At 41.7% G+C, this 22,975-nt stretch overlaps 1 protein-coding gene across 6 annotated transcripts in view; it reads right to left on the bottom strand.

Moving 5' to 3' along the window:
- ATE1 (arginyltransferase 1) overlaps positions 1–22,975 on the bottom strand; it is a 90,116-nt gene that overhangs the window by 23,210 nt on the left and 43,931 nt on the right. For all 6 annotated transcript variants that reach the window (XM_080621764.1, XM_080621762.1, XM_080621763.1 and 3 more), the window contains one exon: positions 571–691. In XM_080621764.1, coding sequence (XP_080477890.1) covers positions 571–691 — 121 coding nt within the window. The remainder of the gene's footprint in view (positions 1–570; positions 692–22,975) is intronic.

The raw sequence follows: 22,975 nt of genomic DNA, 5'->3' as shown, positions 1-22,975 counted from the left end.
TTATGTTCTGGTCAGTAATATTTTCCACCATTCCATGCTGGCAAATCACGAAGTATCTACTTTACAGAATGTAAAAACCTATGTCCCATCCACTTCAAGACATTTAAGGAGCTTCTGCTGTTCACTGCACTCTTCAAATTGTTAAACTAAATCTGCCAGTTTGTTTCTTAACAAAAGCACTTGATGCCTTTAAGCTTCTCCAGCCCTTTCACCTTCCTGTATTAATTCTAATTCCCTTTCTTTATGCATTCATCCAACTGGAATGTAAGGGAGGACCAATTATTTGATTGGTTTTATTCATGCACAGAATAACAAATTATCCGCAAGGCAGAAATAGGTGCTATTTTAAACTATACCTAGTCTGGAAAACAGGATGTACTTAACATTGCATTGCTTATTTTAGGTTAGAAGATAAAGCTCTCTTTTGGCTAAGGCTTAATGGAGTTGTGAATTTTATACTTTTTCTCCTTTACAGGGAAAATTTCCATAATGCTTCAGCATCAGATGATACCAATACATTATAAAAACAAGACAGACAAAGTATAGGCTTAGCATTACTTATAAACTCACCTGCTTTTCCATCCTGGTTGAATCGACAGTACTTTGAGTGTTCAAGCAGCGGCAGACATTGCTCAATAGGCGTCCAGATGTATGTCTCTGGACACAACAAGTCAGAGGGCCTGTACTGACCCTAGAAAGAAGAGAAATAAAAACAAGGAGAAAAAGAGAGTCATCGTATCAGTTGCACAAGAACACTCTGGCTAAACCTTTCCAGATTTTCCTATGAACAAGGAATAGTTTTAATCTAATCTACACCAAATGAGTCAGAAACGGCTTCACTGAAACTGAAATCACAGCCTTACTTCTTCAGTAATTTCAGCACCACCTCAGGAATACAAACTCAGCCTTGGCACCTGATGAAAACGTAAAATTAACATAACACATTTTTATGGTATCCAAGATGAACTGGAAAGGTTTTGGCTTTGCTGACTGAAACGTGGTATTTAAGTTATCCTCTAGAGCTCTGCTGAGCCGGTGCCGACACTAAAAAACTCAGCACCTCCAAAAGCAGCTCATCTCGAGTGGTGGCAATTCCAGGGAATAATGGAGACCAAACAAAAAGTCCTAATAGAAGAAAAGAAATCACTTAAGAGTAAGCAGGATGCTCGTTCTATTGCATTCGTGATGGAGCATTTTGGTCCCTGCTACTTAAATAGTAGCATTTTCTTTGTAATTCATAGAGTTTTTCCTGGAAAAGCTTACCAGTAATGAATGCTTAGTGAAATGCTACTATTTTCCCTTGATTTATTAGAAAGATAGTCTTTGCAGACATTCCCAGAAATTAAGCAGCCATCATTATTTTCCCTTCAGCCGCAGTGAAAAATCACCACCTCACCAATAATAACCTCCTTGAATCAGATCTTCATTTGATTTGAAATAAGATTATTCACCAGCCTTTAACTTAAGTCAAAACTCTATCTTTGAGCCATTATTCATTTTCTCCATATCCTTCCAGTGTGCAGGGCCATAGTGTGGCAATATCAAATCCATTTTCAAACTGAAAATTCCTTATACTTCTCAGCGTGAAAAAGACATACACTAAACAGAATGAAAAAGTTTAAAGCTCTCAATTATATAGGTCTTGAAGGAACAGCATTAGAATGGGCATTGTAAGAATTCACACTGCAGCTGATGCAATTAAGAGTTCTTGTCAAACACTTTAAATAGGTAATGAAGTTGATCAGCTTGATAACAAGTTGATTTTTATTCCAACATCTACTGTGAAAAAAGGTAAAGTGGCCTTGAACAAAGCTGACCAAGGTTTGGGCATGGACATAGATAATCACTGTGGCTACACTGGTGAGAGGAACTTGATTTTTTAAGTTGCATTCACAAGCTCTGCTGTTCTGGTAGACAAAATCTGCTTCAACAATACCCAATTTTGGAGAATCAGAAGAACCTTTCTTTAATGTTTGCAGAGATTCCCAATTCTTTTTGTTCTCTTAATGTTTGAGTCTTCACAGGCTTCCAGTGTCTAAAGGGGTACAGGAAACCTGGAGAGGGGCTTGGGACAAGGGCCTGTAGGGACAGGCCAAGGGCAATGGCTTTAACCTGCCAGAGGGGAGACTGAGATGAGCTCTTAGGCAGAAGCTCTTCCCTGTGAGGGTGCTGAGGCGCTGGCACAGGGTGCCCAGAGAAGCTGTGGCTGCCCCATCCCTGGCAGTGTTCAAGGCCAGGTTGGACACAGGGGCTTGGAGCAAGCTGCTCTAGTGGAAGGGGTCCCTGCCCGTGACAGGGGGCTGGAACTGGATGAGCTGTAAGGTCCCTTCCAATCCAAACCAGTCTGATTCTATGATATTTACAGTAGAATTAACATTTTTTACTATGTATTTCCCACCAACTGTAAATTGTTGAGTAAGAAATACAAAAATTACCTCCATAAGAACAAAATCGTAACTGCCCACATGAAAAAACCCAACCAAACCCAAGCCAAGCGTCATGCTGAGCATTGTCACATACCTGGTGCATCTTTCCAAAATGAGTCTGTATGACTCTGATTTTCGCATTTGAAAAACGTTCCTTGTAACTACTGCTGTTGCTTTTTGAGGTTATTTTTTCTATTTTTAATTAAATGCAAATTTTTATGTTAAATTAAAACAATATTCCCCCATTCCATGCTGAAGCTTAAACCTCCAGGCCTTAGAAAATCCTCTAAACCCAGGGAATGGAAATGACATTATCAAATAAACCACTTTGAAACGTTACGCTATCTAAACAGAAATAGTTGAAAGGTATGTGAAGGTAATGCTTTAAAGAACACTTTTAGTCACCATTACTCAAATGAAACAATTTAAGGACTTGAGGAGAAAAAATGAGCCTTTTCAGTCAGTCAAAAAGAAAAAATAGAACATAATTTCATGCTGATTTAAAGACATTTTCTCAACTGGCAAAGAAGGCAGAAATAGCCAAGTAAGCATCGTTCAGAGCTGTTGCTCAAGCACAGTAAGTACAAGGTGGCAATTTAGTCTTTCCTAGTTGCATGGATGTACTCATGGCTATAAGACTGCTCAACCACTCACAGGTTTCCTACAAGACACTGCCCCTGCATCTTGAAATGCATCCCATTTGTGAGTCCAACATGTGAAAATCATTTCATATGCTGCCCTAGTCTAGATTTCCCCATTACTCCTGTAACATCATATTCTGTCATAAAATGGAATGTGCTGTGTGCAGTTGTGGTGCCCCAAATATAAGAAGGACATGGAGCTGTTGGAGCAAGTCCAGAGGAGGCCACGAGGATGATCAGGGGCTGGAGCAGCTCCCGTATGAAGACAGGCTGAGAAAGTTGGGGATGAGAAGGCTGCATGGAGACCTCACAGCAGCCTTCCAGTATCTGAAGGGGGGCTATAAGAATGCTGGGGATGGACTCTTCATTAGAGACTGCAGTGATAGGACAAGGGGTGATGGGTTTAAACCAAAACAGGGGAAGTTTAGGTTAGATATAAGGCAGAAGTTCTTTTTGTGACATGGGTCCAGATGGGATGCACCCGCGGGTGCTGAGGGAACTGGCGGAAGTCATTGCTAGACCACTCTCCATCATCTTTACCAAGTCTTGGGAAACGGGAGAGGTGCCTGAGGACTGGAGGAAAGCAAATGTCACTCCAGTCTTCAAAAAAGGCAAGAAGGAGGACCCGGGTAACTATAGACCGGTCAGCCTCACCTCCATCCCTGGGAAAGTGATGGAACACCTTATCCTTGATGCCATCTTAAGGCATGTCAAGGATAAGAGGGTTATGAGGGGCAGTCAACATGGCTTTACCAAGGGGAAGTCATGCTTGACCAACCTCATAGCCTTTTATGAGGAAATAACATTGTGGATGGATGATGGCAGAGCGGTGGACGTGGTCTACCTTGACTTCAGCAAAGCATTTGACACAGTCTCCCACAGCATCCTCATAGCTAAATTGAGGAAGTGTGGCCTGGATGATCAGGTAGTGAGGTGGACTGCGAACTGGCTGAAGGACAGAAGCCAGAGAGTTGTAGTCTATGGGGCGGAGTCCAGTTGGAGGCCTGTATCTAGTGGAGTGCCTCAAGGGTCAGTATTGGGACCAGTATTATTTAATATATTCATCAATGATTTAGATGAGGGAATTGAGTGTACTGTCAGCAAGTTTGCTGATGACACTAAGCTGGGAGGAGTGGCTGACACGCCAGAAGGCTGTGCTGCCATCCAGCGAGACCTGGACAGGCTGGAGAGTTGGGCAGGGAGAAACTTGATGAAATATAACAAGGGAAAGTGTAGAGTCCTGCATCTGGGCAGGAACAACCCCAGGTTCCAGTATAGGTTGGGGAACGACCTGTTAGAGAGTAGTGTAGGGGAGAGGGAACTGGGGGTCCTAGTGGACAGCAGGATGACCATGAGCCAACACTGTGCCCTTGTGGCCAAGAAGGCCAATGGCATCCTGGGGTGTATTAGAAGGGGGGTGGTCAGTAGGTCGAGAGAGGTCCTCCTTCCCCTCTACTCTGCCCTGGTGAGACCGCATCTGGAATATTGTGTCCAGTTCTGGGCCCCTCAGTTCAAGGACAGGGAGCTGCTGGAGAGAGTCCAGCGCAGGGCAACAAAGATGATTAAGGGAGTGGAGCATCTCCCTTATGAGGAAAGGCTGAGGGAGCTGGGTCTCTATAGTTTGGAGAAGAGGAGACTGAGGGGGGACCTTATTAGTGTATATAAATATATAAAGGGGGAGTGTCATGAGGATGGAGCCAGGCTCTTCTCAATGGCAAACTATGATAAGACAAGGGGTAATGGGTATAAACTGGAACACAAGAGGTTCCACTTAAACTTGAGAAGAAACTTCTTCTCAGTGAGGGTGACAGAACATTGGAACAGGCTGCCCAGGGAGGTTGTGGAGTCTCCTTCTCTGGAGACATTCAAAACCCGCCTGGACACATTCCTGTGTAACCTTATCTAGGTGTTCCTGCTCCGGCAGGGGGATTGGACTAGATGATCTTTTGAGGTCCCTTCCAATCTCTAACATACTGTGATACTGTGATACTGTGGTGAGGCACTGGAATAGGTTGCCCAGAGAAGCTGTAAATGCTCCATCCCTGGCAGTGTTCAAGTCCAGGCTGGCCAGAGCTTGGGCAACATGGTCTAGTGTGAGGCATCCCTGCCCATGGCAGAGGGTTGGAACTGGATGATATTAGGTCCTTTCCAACCCAAACCATTCTATGAGTCTACGATTCTATGTATAAAATTAACTGCACTGCAGGATTACTAGCTTGGTTATAACAAGAAAGAGCTTCTTTAGTACTGGGCAAAAGAGTAATGGCAAGAATTGATTATCCAATCCATCACTGTAGGTTCAGTATTAATTTTGGGCAACCAAGTACCCTACTTAGGAGGGAAAGAGGAAGAAATAGTTCTGAGGTGACTTCCTTTAGATGTTTTCCTTCCTTCAAATTTAGAATCTTGTTACTAAATACCTCTGAAGATACATGAGGCTGCGGTGATGACACACAAGGTAATTAGAAGGTAAAAATTAAGCCATTGATGATCTTAAATATCCTCTCTATCTAAAAGCTCTTCCAAACACACTAGAAGTCAGCTATTTCTACCATAAAGGTGTTTTATTTACACTACTGGTTAAACCCACATCCCATGACTCATTCCAGGAAGGAAGCGGGAGCACAGAGACATACTGCAGCATTTCCCACTGAAGAGCGTTGGCACTGTGTCTGTATTGATAGAATTAAAAAGGGAATCCGCAGAATTTGTTAAATCAAATGCAGTGATTTCCAAGGACTTGTGCCTTTTCTTTCCCCACTCCTAAGTAGTTACTCTCAATTGGCTTCCTTTCTTACAAAAACCTCAATATGAAAATAAACGACTATGAATCCACCTCACTTTATTTTTCCCTCCTCTCCCCTTATTTCTGGACTGTGAAAACATCTGAACCTGAGATCCCAGCCAGATTCTGCCTCATGTACAGGAGCACCTTTACTTCATGAAAAATAGTCATATTTCATTATTCATACTAAAACAATTGCATAGCATTAAAAATTGCCTCTAAGAGTATCACTTACATTCGTTGCCACTCTCACTATGGCTGATTTGCAGTATACACCTAACATAAATCCTAAACAGAAAAGGGATCTCCTGAAGGGCACTGCTCCAGAGCTATTTATCACAGTTGAACTTCATCAGATTTGCAAAACTGGTTTTGAAAAGGATTTCTCTTTGGCTCCAGATTCAATTCGCCCACATCTCACAAGTAATTCCATCGACGGTAAAATTCCACAACTGAAAACACTTTGCTTTCTTTTATCTCGTACTATAACAGCTCTTGCACAGTAGCACTGTTTATGCTTGTCCAGACCATCTTGGGAATACTTAGACCACAAATCTTTCAACAAATGGTATCATCTTACAGACCATCCCTAAGCACTTATCTTATGTTTCAGCATCTTAAATCCAGTACCACCTGCTGCTGAAATGCACTCTGCCCATGTACAGCTGCACATATTTCTGTCTGTGTATTTTGTCAAGAAATATCCAACAAGACATAAAACGGGCTATTTTGAAATTGTTTTGGAAATACAGAATACATTTTCCTTAAATTTCAATTGTGCTGATGCTGTTTAAAATTTTCATGGATATCCAGAAACACCCTTCTTGGGATAGAATACGGGCACATTTTGAGCTGCACTCAAATGAACAACCACTGCAGGTCATACCGGATGTTCACAGGATAGTCAAATATTGCATCTCTCACAGCCATGTACCCAGCAAAGGCTAAAAGAACAGTGTAAACACATAGTGTTATTCTGCCAATGCTCTCTCTTGACCTCCAACACTTTGCAATACAGATCTTTCCGCAACCGGATAACTTTGGTAATGATGCATTTTGCCATTCAGTAATCCTAAACAACTGCTTTGACTTCCTTCAATCTGCAAACTGTAGTTCATTGCTACCTCTAGTCCAGAAATGCGGTGAACAATCACTGCATTATCACCATGCTGCTCATGATTTTACACATGATGGTACCTCCACCAGACTGAAGGGGCCTAAACTCTGTACCGCATTCGCTTACATAAGCTATTCTATACCTTTAACTATCCTAGACAATTCCTCCTTTGAAACAGAGGGAAAATATCCAAACTGCTTTGTTCAAGAAGCAGGAGAGCACAAGGTAGAAGAAAGACATAGACAACAAAAGGAATAAAGTGCAACTTTATAAATATCTGACTAATCTATCAAATGGCTTGATTAAAAAAGCAATACTGAAAATTAGTATAGGTAATAAATTCCTGAGTATGTGTTTTCTTCTATCAAGTCAGCTTATTGTGTATAAATGTGACTGTTTAAAGAAAAATACCTCCAAGACATTTTATTTTCAGTATTTGGGGCATTTTCCCTCCTATATAATATAAAAGAAAGAGCCTTTCCATTACAGGCTAAGGAATTTGGGGCTGTTCAGCCTGGAGAAAAGAAGCTGTGTGGAGACCTCAGAGCAGCTTCCAGTATCTGAAGGGGGCCTACAAGGATGCTGGGGAGGGACTCTTCATCAGGGACTGTAGTGACAGGACAAGGGGTAACGGGTTCAAACTGAAACAGGGGAAGTTTAGATTGGATCTAAGGAAGAAATTCTTTCCTGAGAGGGTGGTGAGGCACTGGAATGGGTTGCCCAGGGAGGTTGTGAATGCTCCATCCCTGGCGGTGTTCAAGGCCAAGTTGGATGAGGCCTTGGGTGCCATGGTTTAGTGTGGGGTGTCCCTGCCCATGGCAGGGGGACTGGAACCGGATGATCTTAAGGTCCTTTCCAACCCTAACTATTCTATGATTCTATTATTTTAATTGGAAGCTTTTGGAACTCTGTTTTACAGTGAAGCTGTGAAACCTAAAGGCATACTTCACACCACGATACTGTTTTACAGTTTCCAAATCAGAACCGACCAGAACGTCTCTGAACTGCTGTTCCACGGGAAGGCCAAAGGTTTTAATGGGACTTTAGTCTGGAGATTACTTCTGAAATATTTTGCAAAATCTGAGGGATCTGGTAAGCACATGAGATGGAAAACACCAGCAGAGTTTGTTTTTGTAGTGTGAGCAGCATTTCAAGTGTAAAACTACCCAGAGAAAGAGAACAGTCACAAAAACAAAGAAGGTCAAGCACCAGTAGCACTGAAAAAACAAAATAGGAAGGTTAAACACACACTTAATTCTTTTATCGGGTACGGTTTACATCTGTGACCTATTCTTTCACAGTAAACCCATTGATCTTTTATTAAAAGTGAATTAAGACTTCCTCCAGCTCCATTTCCAGCCAGCTGCCTAAAAAGCAGCTCTCTGACTAGGTAAATAAAGTAACCCCAAATATTCCACAGCAATCCATTAGAGTGGGGCAGCATGGGCTCAGACAGAGCATGCAGGGGTATGGGTTTATTAAATTCAGTCTTTGCACTGAAAGACAACCCCGCTGGAATCCCAATCAGCAGAATACTGCAGCAGACTCTTGCTCCCTGATTTCATTACATAAACAGAAATGGACTTTATCGATCCCCGGGAGAGTCCTTGCAAGTAAGTGGAGCTGCTTTGTTTTCAGAGGGAAAGGTTGCACCGTGCTGTGCTGCATGGTGAGTGGGGACATCTGAATCTGTTTGGGATTGAATCCATGCCACTCATATGAGATCTGTCCGTGGAAGGCCTGAAAGACTTTAGGAAAGCAACTGAACACCCTCACCCAAAACCAACCAGCATAAATTCACTCCCACCTCATAGTCACATTTTGTCTTAAATCTGTCTTAAAAAAAAAAAGATTAATTATGAAATTAATAAAATTTTGTCTTAAATCTGTCTTTAAAAAAAAGATTAATTTTGAAATTAATAATAATGCAAAGATTATTAATTATTAATAAGATTTATAATGATGCAAACACAGAATGGTTGGGTTGGGAGGGACCTTAAAGCTCCTTCAGTTCCAACCCCCTGCCACGGGCAGGGACACCTTCCACTAGAGCAGCTTGCTCCTAGCCCCATCTAACCTGGCCTTCAACACTGCCAGGGATGGAGCATTTACCACTTATTTGGGCCACCCGTGCCAGTATCCCAATAATCTTTAAACTGACTGACCAAAGCAATGGGATAATTTGCCAGCTTTCACCTCTTTTCCGTTTATTTTCCTATCAATGTGAAGTATTAACAGAAGTAACTAATGATAAACTGTTTCCAAGGAGAAAACAGTTATGGCACTTGTTTCCTATAAGGTCTTACAGCTAGTAGGAAACAAACAGTTTCCTACAAATACTGTCTTCCTATTCTTACTCAGCTGTTTTTCACTCAGTATAAGAAAATCTCAGTGTTTAAGAAGGTTTTTTCATAGTGTCCCTTGTGTAAATAAAATGCCTCAGGTTAAGTGTAAACCAGATTAAAATAATAAGTAAAAGACAAAAAGGAGGACAGCCAAGATCCATACTCAATATCCTTGAACTATCATGCCATTATTTTGCCATTAACTTTTTACATGCTCTTGACCCAACACATAAATGGAATTAAATAAAATTCATCTCTAAATATCACTCAGATTTAAGGTAAATATATATATAAGCATATAAAGTGCTGAGATTTATGTCCTGTGTTCAGCCTATGGTCTGCACAGAAGCACTTACAAAAGGAATACTTCCCCCCATCAAAATCCTTTCCAAAAGCATTACAATTCCTTTGTTTTCCCAACACATGCTATTCCCAGGAATCTCCTGAATTGTTTGGATTCTTCTATTTTCAGAACTCAGTGACTCGGTGTGCACTTGAAATAGCTGCTTTCATCTTGTTTTCCTTTATAGAAGTTATCTGAAATATTTAACAGTTTCTAGCTTGCTTTTGACACTGGAAAGTAGCCAACAGGTGCCTGGAAAGGCTTATGAACTGCTAGAGAAAAAGGAGGAAATCTGGGACAGGCTTTCCCCTCCCACCCCCTTAATCTCTACCTCCATCCAGCTCTTCTGCCTTCTTTTAAACACCAGTATTATCTCTCCCTCCACTCACAGAGTATAACACGCTAAGGGAAGCTGCAGATGTTTATGCCACAAGATGCAAGCTATGAACTGCTGCACACCAATATACAAATGTGCCACCTGCAAGATCCAAGAAGCCAACCAAGTGCTGCTTAGATAACGTATTAGCCATGACCATACTCAAACAGATTCCCTCTGACACCACTGTATTAATCAGTGAGATGATTCTGGTTTCAAGTTTGAAAGTTAACAGAATTAGTATGCTGAAGAGACTTCAGCTTCACTGTCCTGGAGGGTTTCTGCAGCAGTGATGTGTGCACAGCAGGCATTTATCATCTCTGGTTTATGAGCTTGAGATGCAACTGTCCAGAGCTAAAGATATCACACAGCTCTGAGCTTATAACTGTCAACCACCTTCAAGCATTGCTCTCCCCTCCAAGACTTCTTGCCAAGAGTTTGTTGGTTTTCATTTATAAAGACCAGCAAGTGAGAGTTTCCCATTGCTTGTTCTAAGTAACTAAAGCCACTCTATGTGAAGTCACCATGTTAAAGCCACTGTACCTGGAATAAACACAGTAATTAGGCCTGCACAACAGAGGTAAAAAGATGGATGTGTGTTCAGGACTTACATCATACAACTACACTTGTAAACTCTCCTCGATGACTAGACAGACAAACATATTTACAGGAATACTTATGAAAAGGTGATTTAACAAGTTTTGGAGGGGGGCAGTTGTCAGTCTTTTATGCTCAGACTCTGCATTTTGAGATTTACTTCAGGCAATGGGTGCAATAACTGCAGTAACTTGGACACAAGCCATTAAATACCTGTGCCTATTCCCACCCCGTATCTGTTCTCACTCATATTTTTTTCCTGAGTAAGAAAGATGGACAGATACAAACACACAGGTTCCACATCTGCTGTTCTTACATTCTGGTAAGCTTAATCTAAACAGTGAATGCTACAAGGCTCAATTTGCCACCTATACAGGCAACAAACAGAACATTACAACATGAACCCTTCGAGACCAGTAACTTACCCTACAACACTAGTTACCCTATGACAGCTATTGTACCCTCCTTCCTGGCTTTTGATGGCAGAAAGAGCAAGTTTCTGGATTCTGAACTGCCCTAAGCTGGCTGTTTATCCAAAGCTGAAAAAATACCCACATGACAGACAAGTATGAAGACAACTCCTGAAACTGAGAAACAAAGAGAGGTATTACAAGTATGTAGCCACTCAACAAGCCTACATAAAACCAGGGTCGCTTTTCAAGCACATTTTCTAAGTACTTTTCCATTGTCAAACTACTGATGTGCTTGGTTTGCTGTTTTGTGTTTCCCAAGGTTCCTATTTTTCCCCAGTCCTTTCCTTCTTTATATCTGTTAATCTGTGCCGTACACATGGCATTTTATTAAAATAGACTATTCAAACTAAGTTGAGCTTTCAATGCTGCTACAGAAACTCTGACATACAGAAAGAAGAGATACTGATATGAGATGGGACCTGCAGGAAAACTCTACTGTACATTCCTGCCTGGAATTCCAGAGGCTGTTACCAAAATATTAAAATATTGCTTATCTTCAAATATTGCCATTTTATCCTTCTCGTTTACTAATATTTAGCATGAGTGTTAGTAAACTGGCAGAACAGCGACATTAACACTAGACTGTTGATGTCTCCAATGTTTCTAATTCAGGGTGGACTTGTACACATTTAGAGACTGAGATTCCCTATGAATTCTCTATTGATTTCCCTATGAATTCGGCTATATGTTCAAAAAATTTACAAGAAAAAACATGACTTTGTGATTTTAAAGAAAAATTACATAAAACCAGTTAATATTTACTGAAATTGCCAGTAAAAATCCAGTTGGGAACTAATTAAAGATGATACCAAAGAGATACACTTTGGAAGCTGGACACTGGATCCATCTTACTCATAGAGAAAGCTACTCAAGAATCCTAACAAAAGCAGCACAGTTTGAGAAAGTTTGAGTAGAGAACAATAAGAAAGAAGAGTTCAGGTTGTACATTTGATGAATATTCACTTCTCTGCAGTTTAGCCAACTTTTTCCACAACTTAAAACAGTATCAAGTATGTTACAGGAAAAGAATGTAATACACGTTGCCTTTTTACCCCAACAAACAAAGGTCTTGGGGAATAAAATCACATGAATACTAAAATGGAACTTGCTTACTTTAAACCTCAGCAGAAATTCTTAAGGAGACCCCAGCATTAAATTTGGAATGGGAGATTAAAAGAAAACTATGACAAAAAGATAAAACCCAAGTAGGGGCCTCCAGAGGAATGCTTCATTAGAGACACACCAACGATGTTGACTTAGGTCTATCTCAGAAAGGGTTTATTTTGGCAGCTGTGAGCAGCAATAGGAGAAAAGAAAAAGAAAAAGGAAAGAGAAGCGAGTGCTTTAAACATGTGGATCCCATATCTTTCTCTCAAAGAGTTGCCATAAACTGGCGTGATTTTTTTTACTTCATTAAATTAAATGTATGAAATGAAGTAATAAAGTTTATTTTCTTACGTTTAACATCAAGTGAAATAATCACAGGGAAAATATGCAGAGTAGCATACTCACTCTTTACACTGACATACACAAAGCTGTCACACTGATATCAAATAGATTTAAACATTCATTAATGCCGCACTAGCTGGAGTCATAGCTAAAAGAACAGCATTCATCTAAGCAGCCTACAACATGCTCCACAGCAAAGCTAAATTAATGCCCTGTCAAAGAGGCTACTACTATCTGGTTATCAAAATAGAAACACTACAGACCATGTTTATTTAATAGGGAAAAAAAAAAGAAATCCAAACATAACATTAAGTTGATAGAATGTAAATGAAAATGAGCATGTTTTAAAACATATTTCTGTACAACTGCACAGGGAGCCAGACAATTAACATGCACCAGAACTGAACCACCCTCACAACAGAAATGGGTGTGAGGGCAGAGTGCATCAGGTTTTGCTTATTTTAGAACACACTGGCTGTGATTAGGATGTACCAAGAAGTAAAGCAATGCAAATGAACCTTTTAATCCTCTGTGATGATTAAAAGCAAAGAAGCACTAAGCCTGCTACCCTTACTCATGACTTACTTCAACTCAAAGCTGGTTTTCTCCTCATCTTTTAAAGCAGTGATTCTAAATGATGACACAAGAGAAAAGCAGGTCTATTCTGTAATGAGATACAGTATTTCTTTTCCAGGTATCTATGAAGTCTCCAATTTATTCTTTCTAGAGATGCCTAACAAACACTTGACTCAACTGTATGTTCTTGGGTTCTAGATAAAACCGTCCACCACTATGCACCAACAGATTGTACAGAAACCTGCATTTCTTCCTGTCCTGGAATTTCTTTGTATTTGTAATAGAATCACAGAATAGTTAGGGTTGGAAAGGACCTTAAGATCATCCAGTTCCAACCCCCCTGCCATGGGCAGGGACACCCCACACTAAACCATGGCACCCAAGGCCTCATCCAACCTGGCCTTGAACACCGCCAAGGATGGAGCATTCACAACCTCCCTGGGCAACCCATTCCAGTGCCTCACCACCCTCACAGTAAAGAATTTCTTCCTTAGATCCAATCTAAACTTCCCCTGTTTCAGTTTGAACCCGTTACCCCTTGTCCTGTCACTACAGTCCCTGATGAAGAGTCCCTCCCCAGCATCCTTGTAGGCCCCCTTCAGATACTAATGCTTTTGACAATCCTTTGCATGTATATCTATCTTCAAATCAAACCTCCCATTGCAGCCATTGTGCTCTGTGGTTACCTCCAAGACCTTGTGCCACTTTCCCAGTGCTCATGAGCATCCAAGCTTTTCCATTCTTTCCCAGAGCCTCTCCAAAAACTCTCCTTAAACAGTTTTCCCCAGAGCCTCAAACCTTCTCTTCTCCCAGCTCCAAAACTCAACCCTTTATCCCACTCATCCATGAGCTCCAAGCCGCTTCAAGCACTCCTGCTACTCAGTTCCCGTTCTCCTGCTCCGCCTTACACATCCAATGCATCTCTGCATTACCATCAACACCCATCACACCACCACTGTGAATACAAGCCTGCACTGGAGTTTCCCAAACTCCTGCTGCTTCTTCTAATGGGGTTTCCAAAAACTCAGCCAGAAACACACAGCAACTTGCCAGGAATCTATCCAGACAAGGCTCTGGGGGCAAGAAAACAAGACGTATCCAGGGAAGTCTGGGCTGATGGTAGCCTTACACTGAACAAATAATTTCATACTTCACCTACATGCCCAGCTACTGGCTCAGCTTGTGGAATAGCTGAAGACATAATAAATACTAGAGTAATTGACAGCTTTTCAAATCGTGACACACTGATCTTCCCATGTTGAAATATACTCTTAATTAAGAGCTCAGAAGCGGGATGTTGGCTTTAGATTCAGATGTGCTATGTGGGATCTTCAAAAGCATTTACAGTATTTATGCAACTAAATCATGCTGAAAAAATAATGTCACTTGAAAAACTGCCACTCCAGCCTCATCCATTTCTATTTGCTTCCATTCATCTAAGAACAAGAAATAATATGCTGAACTGATAATTCAGAACAGTACAAGATTATTAACTTTAAGGCTTTTTAGCAATATACAGTAGCTTGGCATGATTTTTAAGTCTAACAATACAAACACCTAGTAAAAGCAAGATAATTTACTCTTAATCATTAAACACTGAATTACACACAACCCAGTAATGAAAACTTCGACAACACTGGTACGTATACACAAATAAGTGTTAACAATAGTTCTAGGATAATAGAAAGGATTAATGTTGTAGGGAAAACAGCACAAGAATGCTTAGCAGTAAAAGCTTCATTTTTTTGACTAAATAACATTCATAGAAACCCAGAATGGTTTGAGTTGTGAGATACCTTAAAGCTCATCCAGTTCCAACCCCCTGCCACGGGCAGGGACACCTTCCACTGGAGCAGCTTGCTCCAAGCCCCTGTGTCCAACCTGGCCTTGAACACTGCCAGGGATGGGGCAGCCACAGCTTCTCTGGGCACCCTGTGCCAGCGCCTCAGCACCCTCACAGGGAAGAGCTTCTGCCTAAGAGCTCATCTCAGTCTCTACCCACTACTGAGAAATTCAAATTAACACACAGAGAAGGGTGTTATTCAGACTAAAAATCTGAAGGCTAAAGTAAGGCAATGATAGAACTCCGTGTTTAAATGCCTCCAATTTATGAGAACAGAGTAACATACCTCTGCCAAAAAGTCCAAACCTACTTGTCTCCCTTACATCTGCAGATTAAAGAATGAAGAAACAAATAAAAAGGCTCACTTTACCAGAGTTCCAAGCATGTGTTAGAACTTAAATCTTAACAGCAAGTAAAACAACAGCTATCTGTACAAAGTTAGCAACAAGTATCCGTCTGCAAATTCTGGGCCATCAAAAGAAGTGCATTTTAGAGGGGGTTTCTTCTATTGTCCCTAAGACTGTTTATTTTCACAGTAGATTTGCACTCATGAAATAAGCATTCTAATTTTAGGTCCGTTTTGTTTGTGCAGGGTTTGATACACAAGCTGGCTTTGTTTGCTGGGAGAGCAGGATTCATAAACAAAGCCTCTCAGTGCTCTCCGAGGAGTCTGTTCTCAGCAGGAGAGCATCTCCTTCACCTTGGGACCATCTCAGCATGTGGAGCCCCCAAACCCCAGTTCTGAACTGAAGCCATTGATCTCACTGCACAGTCTCAAAATGAGACAATAATCTATATGGTCTCCAAAAGTGGGAGTGCGTAAAGCAAAAGAGTCAAGCATCATGGTTCCTCTACATCACCTGCAAACATCTGCTGCATGAGCCAAACACCCCAATGCTTCCAAAAGAGGAATCTGAACTGCCACCACAACCCGTACCAGCTTCTGTTCCTCTTCTCCACCTAACACTCGAGGCTGTAAAACAGGCTGTAGCTGCATTACTTGCCAGAAGAAATACTGAAGAGAGCCCCAGTTCCTAAAGTTCAAGGTATTTGAGTCCTTCTTGAGACCATGCTAAATTTAACTAGGGGAAGAATCCAAATATGGGAACACTAAACAAAAGTAGGACTAAGACATAGAAAATATGGCTAGATGAAGAGATGTTCTGAATTTTTGTTAAGCTGTTTTGAAGGGAATAACAACTGCCTGAGGACATAATACAGCAAAAACAATTGCACCCTTTTAGTATGCTCTTTTTGACATTGACCAGGCTGAGAGAGCTGGGCTGGGTCAGCCTGGAGAAGAGAAGGCTCCTGAAGGGGAGACCTCAGAGCAGCTCCAGTGCCTAAAGGGGCTCCAGGAAACCTGGAGAGGGGCTTTGGACAAGGGCCTGTAGGGACAGGACAAGGGGAACGGCTTTAACCTGCCAGAGGGGAGACTGAGATGAGCTCTCAGGCAGGAGCTCTTCCCTGTGAGGGTGCTGAGGCGCTGGCCCAGGGTGCCCAAGAAGCTGTGGCTGCCCCATCCCTGGCAGTGTTCAAGGCCAGGTTGGACACAGGGGCTTGGAGCAAGCTGCTCTAGTGGAAGGTGTCCCTGCCCGTGGCAGGGGGGGTAGACCAAGATGATCTTTAAGGTCTCTCACATCCCAAACCACTCTAGGACTCAATGACTTATTTTCAGACGCCTCCTTATGTTAATGAACTCTTTCTCCTTAAATGTAAACAAAATAAACTTATAATACTCTAATTATTTTCAAATAAGTCAACTTTGATTATACAAAGCTGAACAAAATGAAACTAGAGTAGCAAATCCTGCAGTGTAATTCTGCATGCAGCTTTTGCATCTATTAGCAATGTAAATGCACACATGCATGCTTGTGGCTCTGTAAAACTGGCCAACACTATTCTCATAGTTGATTAGAACAGATTCACTATTATGCTTTCATCTCTATTACTATCATTAAAAGGTACACGAATGTCTCTTTCCACATTTAGGAAAACATACTGTTTAACATCATGTATCCCCAAAGTCTTTGAGCTGAAACATCAACACTTCAGTTTTCTCTTAATGCCAGATGTTTGGAAACTGTTTTCTTTCTCATCACCTTCGCAGAAGAAAACAAGCTTGAAGGCAAATGAGCTGGAATCTGTATATTAAACATACATCCAAATACAGGATAAGGGGAGTATTAAAATTAGAACTCACTTATAAGAATCAAGCACTTTGTTAACATTCTAACAGTTCCTAGTCCTCACTTTTCAGAGTTTAAACTAATTAAAAATTGCCCAGGCAACCCCTTTGCTTCATTTTAAGTCCATAAAGCTCCATGCTGCATTTATGTACATGCATATCTTGAAACACAGAAGCAGGTTCACACACTTCCATGCCTTTTTTAACACATTTCTAAAAGAGAGAGCAAAGTATAATTAATAATTGTATGCTCAGCATCATATGCCAATAAATATTGACACAATAGTTTAATCCAGACCTACACATCTAAAGGGCAGTGGCCAAAAGTGGTTCTAAACCCTCCTGCCTCCTTTTCAGCCTTGGTGGCCTCTAAAGCTGTTTCAGTGCATGTGCAGTGGGCGCTCGGAGGCTGCTGTGCTGATGAGCGTTGGCAGAAGCGTTGCACATTCCAGCTCCATCACCTCCCCTGCAGAAGGTCTCCAGCTGCCCCTTTAGGGAAGTTTTCTCTTGGTGTTGTACAGCCCAAACAACGTAACACAGCCAGGAGCCAAAGATCTGGCTGAAAACCCAGAAAGGGTTCATAAATCTCAGGAAAGGAACAACATCTGCAGCTTTAGGAGACCCTCTGGAGAAGGTGCTTCGTTTGTTGTTGCTCTGAAGACATGCAACCACCACAGAGGCAAGAGGATTAAGGAAAGCCCATCAGAGCTGAGCTTGTAGCATACTAGAGATTTGAGATGCTTTAGTGGCAGTTTGCAGCTTTTTAATGGGTGGTGGCTTCAGGAATATTAGCATCTTTCTTGTTGGATCATCACATTAACTTCTTCCCACATCACAAAGAGGTAAATGTACTACCATTTAAAACTTCATCAGAAGGTGGGGCTGTTACTACAGGCATCTGAGGACTAACAGTTCAGTCATCAATGTGACCAAGGCATTTAATGTTGAGTTTCTTTACCATGCCTCACTAACAGAGAACCATATTGTGCTTATAAATCCATTAATCCACCATCAGCAACAAACAGCAAAACAGACACAGTTCTGAGAAGGAAACCAGTTTATCTTCTAAAATCAAGCTTCAGTGAGGTCTCACAAAATGAGCTCTATTAGAAGCACAAAATGATTGAAAAGAAACACATAAAATGCTACCTTGTGATAATTCAGGCTGCATGGGTGCTGTCCTTTGAATCCTTTCTCAATGCCACACCTAATTTAGCAGGAACTGTGGTGGAGCAGCCCCAAAGCTTCTCCTTATGGAGAACTCCTACCTAATCTTAGTGCTGAAAGGAGGATGGAGCCAGAAGGTGGCTGGTCTCTCCTCTCAAGTATATTTATGGACTGTAGTGACAGGACAAGGGGTAACTGGTTAAAACTTAAACAGGGGAAGTTTAGATTGGATCTAAGGAAGAAATTCTTTACTGTAAGGGTGGTGAGGCACTGGAATGGGTTGCCCAGGGAGGTTGTGAATGCTCCATCCCTGGCAGTGTCCAAGGCCAGGTTGGACAGAACCTTGGGTGCCATGGTTTAGTGTGGGGTGTCCCTGCCCATGGCAGGGAGGTTGGAACTGGATGATCTTAAGGTCCTTTCCAACCCAAACTATTCTATGATTCTACGATCAAGTGATAGGACAAGAGGTAACAGCCTCAAGCTGCACCACGGGAGCTTTAGACTGGATATGAGGAACAATTCCTTCCGCAGAGGGTGCTCAGGCATTGGAACAGGCTGCCCAGAGCAGTGGTGGAGTCACCATCCCTCGAAGTATTGACTAACCCTCAAGGTTAGTGAACTAGACAAGGCCTTCAGTGACATGGGTTAGTGGTGGCCTTGGCAGTGCTGGAGCATGGCTGGACTTGATTTAAAGGTCTTTTCCAACCTCATTGACTCTATGATCCTCAGACTGCCCAAACTGAGCAGCAAAGTCAGAACCTGAGACAGGCTCTTGGGCTCTCAGCTGGCACTACTGCATCGTACTTGGGGTTCCTCATTGCCACTGTATGACACAAATGGAGGATGCAAAGAGTAGCAATATCCTTTAACATCCCTCCACCTTTCTCCCTTTCCCCCTGAATTGAAGATCATTAAAAACAATGAATAACCAGCCACACAATGCCAAGTGGTAAAGACTAAAATGGAAAGAATGTAGAAAAAAAGTAATTCATAAAATAAATCACAGACCAACCGTACTGACCATATTAGCACTAAGCAGCCCTTCAGAACAGTAGCCTTAATATCTTAAATAAATAAATAAACCCCATAGTTCAGTAGAACAAAAAGCTCATCTTGTCTTCTGTCCATTCATAGAACAGCAGCACATTTGTGTTGGGACAAACGGAGTTTGATTCCTGTGTACTTTTGCTCCCCAAACCCATTCTTCTTCAGTTTGCTGACAATGGGACCATTTTCATACCCTTTTTTTTGGGGGGGGATCATTCAATCTCAGTGTTATTTGTGAAAACATTTTGATTCCGAACAAGAAAGGGGAAGGAAGCAAACAGTATCATGTTCTATCAAAAAAGATGATCTATTCCATTGAAACCTTTCTAGTAAGAATCCCAAAACTATTCTACACATCTAACACAGCAAATAATCACTCTTAACAGTTTCAGACATCCCTTTTGGAACAGTTCAGTTATTCAGTTGAAAACAACTGAACAAAATAGTCTGCAGCAGCGGTTAACTCTCTAAAACGATGAGCAGAATCCTCAGGGCAGTGTCTGGAAACAGCAGAGAGGTTTAGGGGGGTTTGGTTGTTGTTTTCTTTTCATTTCACACTCAAAGACAACAGCTTCCCAAGCTCCCAGGCCTCTTTAGGCCTCCTCAATAAGGTAACCTTTGAAAGCCTTTGGGAATTGATTTTATTAGATTAAGAAAAAGCTTTAAAGAAGCTGTTACAAAAACACTTCTCCATTGGCACTCCTGCCTGGGGTCCTGCTCTGTGCAACCTCCCAGAGCTCCAGTGCCCTCATGATAGCCTTTGTGAAACCACAGCACCAAGCAAGAGCCTGCCAGGCTCCACCAACTTCAACTACTGCTTCTAATACCAATTAAAAAGAGTACAGATTTGGTTTCAAATGACCTGCATCTGAATAAGGCTGGTTGCTACCAACCAGTGATACGCTGGTGGTGTGAAAAGACAACTGATTGCCATCATCGGCAATCCAGTATTAATCCACCTTTGGTCTGGGTTTTACTTATTGTTAATGTATCACTTTCTCTGAGATGCCACTTGCAGGATTTACTATAATATTATAAATGTAACGGATGATCTTTAAGGTCCCTTCCAACCTAAACCATTCTGTGATACGAAATAATGTTTTAGTATAAGAAGGAAGATAAAACTCATCTGGAAGATCTCCAAAGACACTGTAAGTAACAACCATAAGCTCCTTTATGTTGCATCCACCTCATTTAATGCAATATTCCCTCCTCTAAGAGAAATGTAACTTTTAACAGAGACTTAGCTAAACCAGAGTGAACATCAGAGATCCACGAGCACACAGAACTGTGCTTTCATAGTCACAAACACTAAAAATACCGCAGCCCATGTCCCAGTTTAGCCAATTCTGAAACTCTGTAGTCACACAATTCCTATTTTTTAATCCCTTCCACCCTTTCTCCTTGGCTCCAGAGCCTATCATCTTCTTTGGCAACAATGAAGGCAATAACTCACGTTATTTAAGTAAATGGTAGAAGCTGACCTCAGCATTTGAGGCCTAGTTTTACATATAATTCCCTAGGACATAGATGCATCCATTGATGAAAATCCATTCGACTGCAATAAAGAATGACTAAAAAATGAGACTTGGAAAAAAGAAGGGGTTTTTCTGGTGGGTGCTTGGGTTGTAGCAAAATGAAGGCCAGGAAGATACACAAAGGTGGCCATCAGGTTTAGAAACAAGGGTGTTACAAAATGAAGAGAAATAACAAGGGGGTTATGTGCACAGTGGTAGGTAAGAGAAAATGTAGCATTCTTTCAGAAGAAAAGCTCAGGTCAGACAGCAAAAAAAAGCCTTTCAATGGGAACCATAGAATCACAGAATAGTTAGGGTCCCTCAGTTCAAGAAGGACAGGGAATTGCTTGAAAGAGTCCAGCGCAGAGCCACAAAGATGATTAGGGGAGTGGAACATCTCCCTTATGAGGAGAGGCTGAGGGAGCTGGGTCTCTTTAGCTTGGAGGAGACTGAGAGGGGACCTCATCAATGGTTACAAATATGTAAAGCGTGAGTGTCAGGATGATGGAGCTAGGCTTTTCTCAGTGATGTCCAGTGATAGGACAAGGGGTAATGGGTGTAAACTGGAGCATCAGAGGTTCCATGTGAACATTAGGAAAAACTTCTTTACTGTGAGTGTGACAGAGCACTGGAATAGGTTGGCCAGGGGGGTTGTGGAGTCTCCTACGTTGGAGATATTCAAGGCCCGGCTGGACAAGTTCCTGTGTGATGTACTCTAGGTTACCCTGCTCTTGCAGGGGGGTTGGACTAGATGAGCTTTTGAGGTCCCTTCCAACCCTCGGGATTCTGTGATTCCGTGATCCTGTGAAAGGACCTTAAGATCATCCAGTTCCAACCCCCCTGCCATGGGCAGGGACACCCCACACTAAACCATGTCACCCAAGGCCTCATCCAACCTGGCCTTGAACACTGCCAAGGATGGAGCATTCACAGCCTCCCTGGGCAACCCATTCCAGTGCCTCACCACCCTCTCAGTAAAGAATTTCTTCCTTAGATCCAATCTAAACTTCCCCTGTTTCAGTTTGAACCCGTTACCCCTTGTCCTGTCACTACAGTCCCTGATGAAGAGTCCCTCCCCAGCATCTTTGTAGGTCCCTCAAAGCACATGAATATGTATGCATATAGCCACCAACACATGGAGACCTGCGTAAGTTTCTCAAGCAAGGCCTTTGGCATACAAATGTCCAACGGGTCTTAAAAGTTAACACGTAGTTGAACCTGTGTTGGAGTAAGGGGATGACTCCATAATCCCCTCATAGCCCTGAGAAGTCTGCTTTGCTATGATTCCATTCTTCCCTCCTGGCTCCAAACCATTCCTCTTTACAGGAATTATCAGGATTGAGGCTAAATAGACCCTCATTAATGCACTTATACTTGGAGAATTAGTACAGTCAGCAGCTAAACAAACTCAGACATAGAAAATAATCATTCAAACCCATAAATTGTCATCTAGATTAAATGTAACACCTCAGAGAAGTGCTCTGAAACCTCTGTAAAATTAATGAGGTCTTAGTAAAACCAGACCTCATTAAAGTATCTACCATTAAATCTTTCCTGGAAAACGGGAGAAAAAACATCTCTTGTGGAGATTAACTGACTTGTCAGCCAGCTCCTACTGTATAGACCACAAGGTGAAATACAGCGGAGCCAGGAAAAGCAGGAGTTCCTGGCTTTCAGACCAAATAAATTCCGCTTGACAATATTGCCTAATTAGAGCTAATATAATCAGCAAAACTGCAAAAATAAGGAAGGCTACAGGAACAGCAATCCTGTTTGAAGTTAAATGAGAGATCCGATACTCCGCGCATTGCCAGATTCAGTAACTGGTAAATAGAGAAAACTACCCACTGTTCCCATGACTTACACTTCAGTGACAGATTTGAAGTGCACAAGAACTTGAAAACTGGCATGACTGGGAACAACTTCACATTGAGACTATGATAGGAAAAGTGAAGAGCATTATCTTCATAAATATGTTTAACCTTTTGCATTGTAAGATGCCCATCTCTGCATATTCAAATTCATTCGCTTTCGGGCAGGTAGAAAGACAAGAATCAGAAGTCAAGAATGTTAATTAGTGTTTGA

Source organism: Psittacula echo (assembly GCF_963264785.1).
Source record: "Psittacula echo genome assembly, chromosome: 6".
NCBI lineage: Eukaryota > Metazoa > Chordata > Aves > Psittaciformes > Psittacidae > Psittacula > Psittacula echo.
Note: the sequence above shows the minus strand (reverse complement) of the source record. Positions and strands in the feature narration are given on the sequence as shown.